Consider the following 13,623-nt stretch of genomic DNA (forward strand, 5'->3'; position numbering starts at 1 on the left):
AGGTGATAACTCAGTACTTTTTGTTGTTTTGATTTTGATTTTTCTAGAAAAAATAGTTGTCTTTAAAAAAAAAATTAAGCCCTGGCTAGTGTGGTTCAGTGGATTGACAATCGGCCTGCAAACCAAGGGGTCAAGGTTTGATTTCCAGTCAGGGCATATGTCTGGGTTGTGGGCGAGGTCCCCAGTTGGGGGTGCGAAGAGACAAGCACACATTGATGTTTCTCTCCCTCTCTTTCTTTCCCCTTCCCCTCTCTCTAAATAAATAAATAAAATCTTTTTAAAAAGAGGTAAATTATTAACAAAAAATAAAATAAACAATTAAAATTCAGTGTGCAACCTTTTAGATTTGGACTCACCTAAATATGTTATCTATTAAAATTAATAAATTTAAAATTTAAAAAGATGTCCATGTTCCTTTGGTATGTGGAAAGGTTTTATTTCTTATTAGTGACCTTCCTGACATGCTTAGAATAAAGAGACTCTTCCCTCACTTATAAAGTTATCACACTGTGCCAGGAGCCTCTACTTAGACATTTCTACCTAACTGGGAGGCAAACTCTCCAGGTCCCTGTTCAGTACTTCTTTTCCTCAACTGAATGGGCCCTTACCAAACCAGGACCTCCCCCAGGAATGAGCCCTGTTCTCCTCTCCCTTCCTCTCCCCATCTACCTTCCTCTCCCTGGCTAGCCTCTTCCTTCAGGATAACTGACAAACTCAGGTTGTCAAACATGCCTCAGCCTGATGAAATGGAAAAAGTTCAGACTTCCATTTTAAACAAACATAGGTACACATTATGGCTTTAACACTAATAGCTGTGTAAACTTGGACAAACATTTAGTCTCTTTAGTATCCTTATCCATAAAATGAGGCTAACGGCACCTACCTCAAATAGTTGATGTTAAAAATTAAGTCAATAAGCTAATAAAACTGCCTAGGCTCCATAACTACTAGTTATTCCTTTCTTTTTATCTATTCGTGTTTTTTTTTTTAATTCAGGATACTTTCTTCCCTATTTCTGGTAGTGTGGCTTACTTCCTGGTCCAAGTAAGAGAGTGGCCATCCTAAGCAGTACATAATCAGCTCTATGTGTACCTTCTCAAGATGCCCTATATAACATGCAGTTGATTTCTGAGGTTAACCGGCTCGTAGGAAAATGAGAATTCCTCTGGCTCTGACTCTGTGTCTTCCTTGCTTTAGTGAATCCAGTGAACAAACAACTCACATCAAACTTTTTTTTCTGTCAAACAGGTCAACTGAAATGCCAGAACCTAAACAAAATCAACAAGGAAGGCAGGGTCAGACAGCCAACCCGTCGGTCACATGCTCGCACCCAGTAAGAGTTCCCACAGCAACCATCACTCAGGGTTACAGAGAAAGCAGTGTGAAACTATAGGCTATTGCAGAAAAATATAATGCCAAGTACAGGAAACTGAGCTATGGCTACCATGGGAGTCTGAAATCCAGCTCTCCAGCATATGTCTCTGCCAAGGCTGTCTTGCATGGCAGTTAAGGAAGGCCCTGTTCTAGGATGAAAAAACATCACAGGGGCTATCAGAGTGGGCTGCATAGGGGCCTCAAGTGCTTGGGGGAGCACTTTACATAGGTGGCTGCCATGGGGGAGTGAACCATACTCACCTCCTGCTCAGAAGGCCCTAACTCACAGCTTTACAGCCCCTTCTCGCAGTCGTCCTCAGCCCCCAGTGGTGTGCTGGAGCTGGCTCGGGCATGCCTGGCCTGCGAGAGCTGAGTATTTAATTTTCATGCATTGTGAGAGCCACTTGGCTTCACATCATTAGCCATGGTGGGAGCATTCACACACGACTCTACAAATCCCACCATTCACCTCCTCTACCAGTTGTTAAACATTTACCAGCACTGAAGGGCCAACAATTCTAAAGCTGAAGTATCAAGCTACATTTTCATAAGCCTTGAAGCTCTTAGGATATTTTTCCGAGACTTTTCTGGGTTTTCTCCTACATGTTCCCAAGCAATGGGTATCATCCAGGGCCCCTAACAATGTTTGCCCACAAACTAGGAATCTCGTCTTATTCTATCCCACTTCTCCATGGGAAGATAAAGCTAGGTTTCATTAGGATTTGTAAACACAGTAGTTATTTGTAGTGGCTCCTGTCTTAGGATCAGGAGAAAGACTACGAACAAATGGAATACTGAGCTTCCAATGCAAACTTCACTCATTGAGATGTGAAGCATTTTTGTTTGTTTTCCTAATTTAACCTACTCCCCAAATGAATGATATTCTGCTTTGTTATAATATTTTTGAAGATACCTCTTGTAATATACAATATTACACAGGCCTCCTCTGAATCCAAAATCCAAAGCTTTAGTAAGAGTGGAGACTTACAGAAATAATAGAGGTGAAACTCCATAAAAATTCCTAACATAGAAAATTTAGCAATCTGGGTACAGTGTCCTATGGTCCTTGACATATGGGGGTGCCAGCAGGCCACCTTCTGATCATCCCAGAAATTTCCTAAGTGTGTATGTAGAGAAATTTTTAGCAGGCTACTTGCTTCAAGGGAACACCAGTTTCAAGGCAGATCTGCTCACTCTTAGAAACAGAAAGTACACTGGTGTTTGCCAAAGGCAGGGGTGGGGTGGGTGTTCAATGAATAGAGTATTAGTTTTGTGAGATGAGAAGTTCTAGACATAAACTTACAACACTATACTTGTACACTTAAAAATAGTTAAGATGATAAATTGTTATGTGTGTTTTACAAAAATTAAAAAAAAAAAAGATAGGTTTGCCTATTAGGTCTTATCACATGTCTAGCATTGAGGCTGGCTTACACTAGGCCCATGATGAATGCTAATGAATTGAATCTAGTGCAGTGCAATTATGACAGAGATGAGAGTTAGTGCATTAGGGATTATGGAAGCTGTGATAATTTAAGTGACTGAATTGTATTTCTAAGTCATCCAGTCTCTAGGTACCTTGTGATCTGAGGACAAGACTTACAGAAACTCTGAGACTCTTCTCCACCTATCCCTTCTTTTTCAAGTCCCAACTCAAGTCTTCTTTCCTCTTTCCAGACCACCACAACCTACAGAGATCTTTCTTTAAGAGGAACTCACAGATCCCACTGCTAGGACTGCTTGGCTATTGATAATAAATTGCCTGAAGCCATCTCTTGGGTTTATTCCATCCTTTGAGAATAAAGGCCCTTTATCATACTTCTGTATCCCTCAAATGCCTCACACAATCTGAAGCACACAGCAGGCACTAAAAGCTAAACTACCGATCCTGAATGAAGGCTGAAGAAAGCAAGAGTGGGCCAATCATTTACTTGCTTTCCAATGGAATATTTCAAAGGAACAAAACTGGTCATGGATGTGACTAAAAGCTTAAGGAATCAGGTGCTCAGAGAAGATTTTGACTTAAATCCTAAATTGCCACTATGCACTTCAGATATTCAGGGCTCTAGAGAATCTTCTGTAAAGTTCTGCTATGAAGCGCCCTCTTGCCTGTAAGAAAATTAGAGCTGATATAAATCAATATGTCGTAGCATCTGTAAACCAAAACAAATAGTGAATAGCCTAAAAGGAGCTCCAGATCCTCCATGGATTTTTTCAAAGGTCTAAACACTTTAGGGGAAACGGAAGTGTGAGATATTATTCAAGGCAGCTTGAAGTATCAAAGACTGGTTGAGAATTTTTTATAAGATAGACCCTCATCAAGAAAACTAAGGACCTATCCATAATTTTACACACTATTTCAGAGTGGATAATAATTCTCTAAAGCCTATTCTATTAAAATAAGGACTTTATTTATTTTTAGAGAGAATGGGAGGAAGGGAGAAAGAGAGGGAGAGAAACATCAATGTGCGAGAGATACATCAATGGTTTCCTCTCACACAACCCCAACCGTGGACCTGTTCCGCAACCCAGGCATGTGCCCCAACTGGGAATCGAACCAGCAACGTGTGTGTTCACAGGCTGACACTCAATACCCTGAGCCACACCTGCCAGGGCTAAAGCCGATTCTTGGACCTTAGGTTAAGAAACTATGAGCTAGTATTATTCCACAAGATGTCAGATGACAGACCTCTTGAGTGTGGACCCATTTCTAATAAGATCTAAAGAAAACTAAGAATAAAGGAGAGGGAGGAGTATGTATGAGTTTAGGGTGGGCCAGGATAGAAAGGAGCTCTTTTATTCCAGCATAGTTCTATGAAGGGAGACTTACTTCCTCAAGATGAGATGTGCTCAAAGCATCCAAACCTAAGACATAGCCTGGGATCAAGAGTTTCTCTTAAATACTTTCCATCTACATTTATTTAATATAGACAAAAAAATCATTGGGATTTATTTATGCAACATAGGTTGTCAGGGTGCAGGCCACTGGTGGGGGGAGAAGCATATCAAGTGATTCTCCAGCTAGGGACAGGTGCTTACCAACAAGCCATACTGGGGAGAAAAAGGAGCTAAATGGTGTTGGGAAAACTGTACTGGTACATGAGAAAAAATGAACCAGACCACCAGCTTACACCATACACAAGAATAAACTCAAAATGGATAAAAGACTTAAATGTAAGTCATGAAACTATAAAAATGCTAGAAGAAAACACAGGCAGTAAAATCTCAGATATCTCACGTAGGAATATATCCTAAGAATCCTGAAACACCAATACAAAAAAATATATGCACCCCTATGTTCATAGCAGCGTTGCTTACAATAACCAATATCTGGAAACAGCCTACGTGCCCATCAGTAGACAAGGAGATAAAAAGGCTGTGGTACATTACACAATGCGGTATTATGCAGCAGTAAAAAAGAAAAAAACTTACCTTTTGTGACAGCATGGATGGACTTGGGGAATAGTATGCTATGTAAAATAAGCCAGTCAGTGAGACAAATACTACATGACCTTACTTGTATGTGGAAACTAATGAACACAACAAACTGAGAAATAAAATAGGAACAGAAGCACAGATACAATGCACACACTGACAGCTGCCGGGGGTGGAAGTCGGGGCAGAGGAGTGGATGAAAGATGGTGAAAGGATTAGTGAAAAAACATTTATGCATTACCCATGGACACAGACAACAATATGGGGATTGACTGAGGGAGAGGCGAGGGTGGGGCTGGGTGGAGTTGAGCAAAGGGAGAAAAAGGAGAGACAACTGTAGTAGCATAGCAATAAAAAAATGTGCTATGTATATACAATGTGATATTATCCAGTCTTGAAGAGGAATGAAATTCTGGTACATGCTTCTACATAGTAGAATCTTAAAGACATTACACTAAGTGAAATAAACCAGATACAAAAAGACAAATATTGTATGATTCCACTTATACGAGTCAGCTAGAATAGTCAAATACAGAAGTCCCTCGCTATATCGCGGTTCACGTATCGCAGCCTCACTGTATTGCGGGATTTAAAAAAATATTATATTTAATTATTTATTGCAATTTCTCACTATATCGCGGGATTTTGTGGTACTGTATACGAATGATGTTAAAGTTATGTAGGTTTAAGAGTGTAGAATAAATGTAAGGTTCCTACTTTGCAGGGGGGCCTGGAACATAATACCCGCGATAAGTGAGGAAATACTGTACATAGAGAGAGAGTACAACAGTGATTAATAGAGGTTCGGGGGGAGGAGAAATGGGGAGTTGTTGTTTAATGGATAGAAGATTTCAGTTTGGGAAGATGAAAAAGTTCTGGAGATGGTCGCACAAAATGTGAATGTACTTAATGCCACTGTACACTAAAAATAGTTAAAATGGTAAATTTACGTATATTTTATCACACATGAAAAAGGAGTCAAAAAGAACAAGTTTCACAATCAACCTCAGAAAAACATGACACCTGTGTATACAAAATAAAAATGCATGCAGCCCTGGCTGGTGTGACTCAGTGGGTTGGGCATTGCCTGCAAACCGAAGAGTCTCAGGTTTGATTCCCAGTCAGAGCACATGCCTGGGTTGCGGGCCAGATCCCTGGTTGGAGGCATGTGAGAGGCATCCGATCGATGTTTCTCTCACACTTCAATGTTTCTCTCCCTCTTTCTCCTTTCCCTTCCGAAAATAAATAAATAAATCTTTTTTTTTTTTAAATGCATGCAATTTATTACATTAGAAAATACAAAACCATTCAGTCATGTTGAGGGTATTAACTGATTAAAAAGCTTTGCCCTCTATGAAGCCAACGAGAAGTAACAGAAAAATGTCCTCTGCTGGACAACTGAAAAAAAACAACCTGTGTGAGAGAATGGACTTTGTTTAATAAGCAATAATGAATTTACAAGCATCTCCTTTAAAGCTTCAAACAGAGGATGGAATGTGTCTGGGGGTTTTCAGAACTCAAAAACTCAACAAATCTCTTCCTAGAAAAAATGGCAATCTGGGCAGGCAGATCTAGCGAAGAACCTTCTCTCTCTCTCTTTTTTGAAGTATATTTTATTGATTATGTTGTTACAGTTGTCCCAAAATTTTTACAGCATAGTGGTTAGACAATCATCTACTTTACAAAGTGTTTCCCCCAATATTTCTAGTACCCAGTTGGCACCATACATAGTTAGTACAATATTATTGACTGTATTCCCTATGCTGCACTTTACATCCCTATGACTGTTTTGTAACTGCCAATTTGTACTTCTTAATCCCTTCAACTTTTCAACCTTTTTTACCCAGTGTTTCAATGCCTCTCCCCTGTGGCTACCATCAGAGTATTCTCTGTATCTATGAGTCTATTTCAATTTTGTTTGTTTGTTTGTTTTGTTCTTTGGATTCCACATATAAGTGAAATCATATGGTATTTGTCTTTCTCTGACTGACTTATTTCACTTAGCATAATACCCTTTAGGTTCATCCATGATTTGTTTACTATGTAGCCTTGTATAGTTTAATATCAGGTAGTGTGACACTTCCAACTTTGTTTTTCTTTCTCAATATTGCTGAGGCTATTCAGAGACTTTTGTGGTTTTATATAAATTTTTTGATTATTTGTTCTAGTTCTGTGAAATATGCCATTGGTATTGTGATAGGAATGGTGCTGAATCTATAGATTGCTTTGGGTAGTACGGACATTCTGATGATGCTTATTCTTCCTCTCCATAAGCACGGTATATGCTTCCATTTGTTTGTATCTTCTTCAGTTTCTTTCTTCAGTAGCTTTTCTGAGTAAAGGTCTTTTACCTCCTTGATTAAACTTATTCCTAAGTTTTTTTAAAAGTATGTTTTATTGATTATGCAGTTACAGTTGTCCCAATTTCTTTTCCCTTTGCTCCCCTCTGCCCAGTATCCCCTTTGCCTCCATCGATCCCAACCCCCTTAGTTCATGTGCATGGGTCGTGCATATAAGTTCTTCGGCTTTACTTTTTCCTATATTATTCTTAAGTTCCCTCTGTCTATTTTGTTCCTACCAATTATGCTTCTTAATCCCTGCACCATTTCCCCATTTCTCCCCCTTCCCTGTTCCAGCTGATAACCCTCCAAATGATCCCCATACTTATGATTCTGTTCCTATTCTGGTTTGCTTAGTTGGATTTTATTTTTATTTTTTAGATTCAACTGTTGACAGTTGTGAATTTGTTGTCATTTTAATGTTCATAGTTTTGATCTTTTTCTTTTTCATAAATAAGTATCTTTAACATTTTGTACAATAATGGCTTGGTGATGATGAACTCCTTTAGCTTTAACTTGCCTGGGATGCACTTTATCTGCCCTTCCATTCTAAATGACAGCTTTGCTGGATACAGTGATCTTGGTTGTAGGTCCTTGCTTTTAAACACTTTGAATACTTCTTGCCAGTCCCTTCTTGTCTGCAAAGTTTCTTTTGAGAAATCAGCTGACAGTCTTATAGGCACCCCTTTGTAGTTAAGTCTCTGATTTTTTCTTGCTGCTTTTAAAATTCTCTATCTCTCACCTTTGGCATTTTAATTATGATGTTTCTTGGTGTGGTCCTCTTTGGGTCTAGCTTCTTTGGGACTCTCTGTGCTTCCTGGACTTGTATGTCTATTTCCTTCACCAAATTTGGGGAGTTTTCCTTCATTATTTTTTCACATAAGCTTTCAATTTCTTGCTCTTCCTCTTCTCCTTCTGGCACCCCTATGATTTGGATGTTGGCATGTTTAAAGTTGTCGAGAGGTTCCTCGGCCTATCCTCATTTTTTTCAATTCTTGTTTCCTTATTCTGTACTACTTGACTGTTTTTCTTTTTCTTATGTTCCAAATCATTGATCTGAACCCTGGTTTCCTTCCCTTCACCATAGGTTTCATGTGGACTTTCCTTCATTTCATTTAGCATAGCCTTCACTTCTTCCCTTATGTATTTGCCGTACTTAAGCATTTCTGTCAAGCCTGTGAGCATCTTTATCACCACTGTTCTGAACTCTGAGTCTGTTAGGTTGGCTACTTCCTCATCTGTTAGGGTGGCTATCACCTCATCGCTTTGTTCTCCCTCTGGAACCTTGATCTGTTCCCTCTTTTGGGCCATACTTCTCTGTCTCCTCATCTTGACAGGCTTCTGTGTTTGTTTGCCTCTGTGTCTTAGGTAGAGCTGTCACACCTGTTATGTTGTAAGGGGCGGAGCCTAAGGGATTCATCAGTACCAGTGACCTATTTCACCCCGTTGTGGTGCTGTATGTGGGGAGGAGTCTGAGAGGGAACAATGCCTCTTGTTTAGCACTCGCCCCTTTTCCAGGCACTTTCCCACTTCCGTATGGGACTGGTGCCTCTAGCTGTTACCCTGGTTGTGGTTCCCAAAGTGGGTAGGTCTGCAGACGTTCTAGGACTGTGGGGGCTCTTTAAGCAAGCGGACTCTACTGAAAGACCGGCAGTTTCTTCCTCTGCTCCTACCCCCACTGGTTTGCACAGTCAGAAGCAATGAGGCTTGATTTTCCCCGGTGCTGGGACCGTGAGCTGTGCAGTCTGGTCTGGTGCTGGGAATGCTCCCCAGGTGTCCCTCTCAACTTTTTAAAACATGTGACTGCGCTTTCCGCCGGCCCGCTATAACCACTGCTGTTCCTGCTGCTGCTGCTGCCGTCACCACACCACATCCTCTCCACCCCGGCTCCGCCCCTCCTACCTATCTGGAGGAGTATTTCTTCTTTATATCTTTGTTTGTTGGACTTCCATGCAGCTCGATTTTCTGGAACTTCTGGTTGTTTCTCGTTTTGAGGTAGTTGTATTTCTTCTTAGTTGTGGAGGGAGATGCAGCATGTCTGTCTAGACCTCCATCTTGGCAGAAAGTCTCAAAGAACCCTGTCTTGTCACTATTCACTAGGTGCTATAGATTTCAGTTAACATCTATTCATGGTATTTAGGTTTTATTTTAGGAGTCTATTAGAATCTACTTGGGGATTAAATTTCTAATTTTTTCTTTCTACTTAGTTTGCTGCTAACAACTACAGGGCCCTACTGCATCTCAAAGCCAGCTCTTTGGGAAGCTGTGAATACACTTAGCATTAAGTGATATTAGCATTGATGATCCTAAGTGAGGGGAGAGAAGTGCTCCAACACATGTTGGAGATTAACAAGGCAATCAAATACTTCTAATCTGATAGTGCTGAGAATAAAATCAAGTGTACCCTAAGCTGTCATGCAGGGCCCTTCAAAGTTAGCAACAACTATTTTGAGAGCAGATTTGCAAAGGGTCCCAGAATAGTATCACCCTTCCCCCACTCCCCAAGTGAAAAGGATCATTAAGAGAGGTAATGAGTGTACAAATACTCCATGAGAACAAGGACTACACTTAGATTAACCATCACTAATCCCCACCACCCTGCACCATACCTTATATACAGCAGGTCTGTAATTATTTATTGACAAAATAAATCTTTGAGAGCTGTTATCCCTTCCCCATTCTCAAAACAGAACTGTCTGCTCTCCCTCTCTATAGAAATTGCCTCATCTCTGGTTTGTGAACTCTTTTTGAGAGACACTTTCATCACTTCATTTAACTTTGAAAGAAGGGGGAGGAAGGGGAGGACATGTGCTTGCTAATCATCCTCTTCCAGATTGCCTCATGAGCCAGAATGAATTTTTATTATTGGTCTGTGGCTGCTACTGCTGTAGAAAGATTTCAGCCTGACCTTCCCAAGCTGCTGGGGGATGAATACTGCACGTGGCTGACAGGGAAAATGTGTCTCTCTATCTTTTTTTTTTTAATGTTTTAAGTAAAGCTTTTATTTAGACTAACCAGAGCTCACTGTGTAGGAAAGTCACCCTTTTTCTCACTGAACAAAATACAAGATGTTGAATCCTTTTGTATAAAAATGGTATAGTAAAATCGATCTGAATTGGTCCATCAGGAAAAAAGTAGCATCTTGAAGCACCTCACAGAGAACAGTGGTATCAAAGAACAGGACTCAGGAATGCTCCATAGGCGGAATAGTAAAAAAGAAAATGAAGCCATTTATAAAGCAGATTAAAAAAGCAGATGGATTTTCACAGGTGGCCTTACAAAAGAGAACAAACATGTCAAAGGAACAACTGATATACTAATAGAGTCCTATCCATCTGGCTGAGGAAAGAACTACTGGTGGGAATACTGAGAAGCTTGTCTGTCAGGAAAAAGGCTTGCTTGGTGCCTCACTGGCAGAGCTGAATAGTTTTTAGGAACACTGGAACACACTGTTGCTCCTAACTGGCTGGCCCTGCTAGCAAGAGGCTCATAGAAGGATTATACCGATGCACTCGCAAAAAAGGCTGGGCAGAGCACATTAGGGCTTTTAAAAATTAAGATTGTAGCCTATATACCTGGACTCTCATCTCATGAAGACCCTGGTCCTCCACCTTAAGGATAAAGTGGGAAAGGCCCTGGCTGGGTGGCCCAGATGGTTGGAGCATTTGTTCCATACACCAAAATGTTGTGGGTTCAATCCCGGTCAGGGCACATACCTAGATTGTGAGTTTGATCCCCGGTTGGGGTGCATATGGAAGGCAACCGGTCAATGTTTCTCTTTCACATTGATGTTTCTCTTTCTCCCCCAACCCCCACCATACCCTTCCTCTCTCTCTTAAAAAAAAAATCTATAAACATATCTTTGGGTGAGAATTAAAAAAAAAAAAAAGAAAATGGGAAGAAAGGGAGATTGTGTGAATAGGATGCCTCACTTTGTGCTTTTAAAAATAGGACTCAAGAGTCTCATTCTGAAACATTAAGTTCAGGTCCATGCCATGCGCTGAAGTCCCATCTGCACTTTTATATAATACAGAGCTGAGTGCAGGCATTTTGGGAGATGGGGAAATCAGGCCAGACTCAAGAGAAACAAACACACAATACTATCTGCATCTCCAACTCAGTCCATAAAAACCTGCTTAGAAATAATTTCTCAAGGCAAACAGAACTCAATTACTAAAGAAAATCTGCCCCAATGAGGGCTTATGTTTTAATGAGCCAAAAAGCATCAAATTAAGCTGAACTCTGGGTTTTTCTAATTGGCAGTTTCATCCATTTCTAAGTTTTCATTTATTACTTTCAAAAATCAAAATGACTCTCTGCCTAAAATTTTAAAAAGAAATGCCTTCTTACCCACTCTAAAATAAGAATTCTCCAAATTTTCACCTATATATCTTCTATATAATTAAACAAACCTCTCGCATGGCACAAAAGCATAAGTCATTACTATTTAAAGTACTATCAACAAATCCCTTACTAATTCCTCCCAGCAGCCTGGCTTTTGCCACTCCCACTAGAACAGTGGTAACCCTTTAATACAGTTCCTCATGTTGTGGTGAACCCTTGTCCTGGCTGGTTTGGCTCAGTGGATTGAGCGTCGGCCTGCGAGCTAAGTGTCGCTGGTTCAATCTTCCAGTCAGGGCACATCAGAGAAGGAAAACTCTGATTCCAAAAAACCTCCGCTGCCTTGCGGCATACCTCTTCAGGGGAAAGGCTAAGGGAGTAAACCCCGACAGAAAATCCGGAGCCGGAGTCCCTAAGGCGGTTTGATGTTGTAGTCAACACCGGCAACTCCTGCGGCGCACCTGAAGCCAAGCTGTATTGACTCCGTTCTTTCCCTTGGACCCTTCAGCTGCGAAGAGAGGGGGGGTCTGCTGCATGGGCAACAGCAGACCCTCCATATCACCCTGCCCAGGCTCTGTAGCTTCAGCTTCACTGGAGAGGACACTCCAGCGTCATCGCAAGATGTTGATTCAACACGGGAGGAGACAGATACCGTGTCACTCCCGAGTCGGACTGCACAGCCATTCTCAGCGGTGCAGATAGACTTTTAAGAAGCTACACCATCGTCTCTCGAGACGGACGGGCATGGGCAACAGCAGACCCTCCATATCACCCTGCCCAGGCTCTGTAGCTTCAGCTTCACTGGAGAGGACACTCCAGCGTCATCGCAAGATGTCGATTTAACACGGGAGGAGACAGATACCGTGTCACTCCCGAGTCGGACTGCACAGCCATTCTCGGCGGTGCAGATAGACTCTTAAGAAGCTACACCATCGTCTCTCGAGACGGACGGCTGCCGGCGGTGAACCCCAACCATAACTAAAGCACAGTGATTAATCACAAAAACAATATATAATTATATATGTGTTTTCCGATGGTCTTAGGGGACCCCTGTGAAAGGGTTGTTCGACCTCCAAAGGGGTCACGACCCACAGGTTGAGAACCACTGCACTAGAAGCTCAGTCACAGAATCCCTGTGCAATCAGACAGAGGACAACTACTTGATCCTAGCCACCAAGTAGGGTCACTCTGGGGAGAGTAGTGGCTTACCTGTTCCTCCGACAGTTGAGATATGTGGTTCACAGCAGCATAGGATTCAATTTTGGGGTTAAAGTGGTTGATGATGGCTCTGAAACAAAGAATTAACATTAAGATAGCACCAGATGTAAGGAAAGGATAAATGAATTAAAACCAAGTATTGCGTACTCTGGTTTAGAGTATGAGAGCACAGAGTGACTGTCAGAGGGTAGCTGTCCTCTTATTGAACATGGGATCAATGGGGTAGAACTGATAATTCTAAAGTGCAAAGGGTTTAATAATTTATTAGAGGCAATAGAATTAAGCATCTCTGCTTTGCAAATGAACTAGTGAAAACCTCACAATCAAACAAAAAACAAAACCAAGCATCCTTTAGAGAGGAAACAGGACCCAGTAGGCTGTCCACTAGGGGGCCCCTGGTGTTTCGGTCAGAGTGAGAAGTAGTTCGCTCAGCTCTGACTTGGGAAAGCAGGGCACTCAGTAAAGCAAAATCTACATGTATGCTAAATACAGTCTGAAGAAGCTGAGCTTTAGCAAAGCCTAGAATCAATCTTCACACGTGTTAGTTAATATTTCAAGTCAAAATTTTATTTCCAGCCACAGAAACCAAAATCTGAGTGTCATTTTCAAACACTCCCTTCTCCTTCATTCTCTCACATTCAAGGTCACCAAGTATTATCGAATTTACCTCTTAAAAATCTCTGAAATTGGAAATAAATAAATGTATCTGAAACCAATGCCTTGGTATAGGTCCTTGTCATTTCTTGTCTGGTGTAGCAGAAAAAACACAGGTTTCAGATCAGAGTTCAGTATAAGTCCATACTAATATAAAAATTATTAAAAAAATGGGAAGAAGAGACAAATTTTTCTAACAGAACAATTTCAAATGATATGTGCAGATACTCTCCTCTTTAGGAGGTGTAGTTTAGTTCCCATT

At 41.0% G+C, this 13,623-nt stretch overlaps 1 protein-coding gene across 4 annotated transcripts in view; it reads right to left on the reverse strand.

The window, feature by feature from the left end:
* The window catches only part of ARMH3 (armadillo like helical domain containing 3), a 205,219-nt gene that overhangs the window by 22,266 nt on the left and 169,330 nt on the right, over nt 1-13,623 (reverse strand). For all 4 annotated transcript variants that reach the window (XM_090278464.1, XM_090278461.1, XM_090278462.1 and 1 more), the window contains one exon: nt 12,699-12,777. In XM_090278464.1, the coding sequence (XP_090134590.1) occupies nt 12,699-12,777 (79 nt within the window). The remainder of the gene's footprint in view (nt 1-12,698; nt 12,778-13,623) is intronic.

This window comes from Furipterus horrens, unplaced genomic scaffold, assembly GCF_987537825.1.
Source record: "Furipterus horrens unplaced genomic scaffold, mFurHor1.1.pri manual_scaffold_5, whole genome shotgun sequence".
Classification (NCBI taxonomy): Eukaryota; Metazoa; Chordata; class Mammalia; order Chiroptera; family Furipteridae; genus Furipterus; species Furipterus horrens.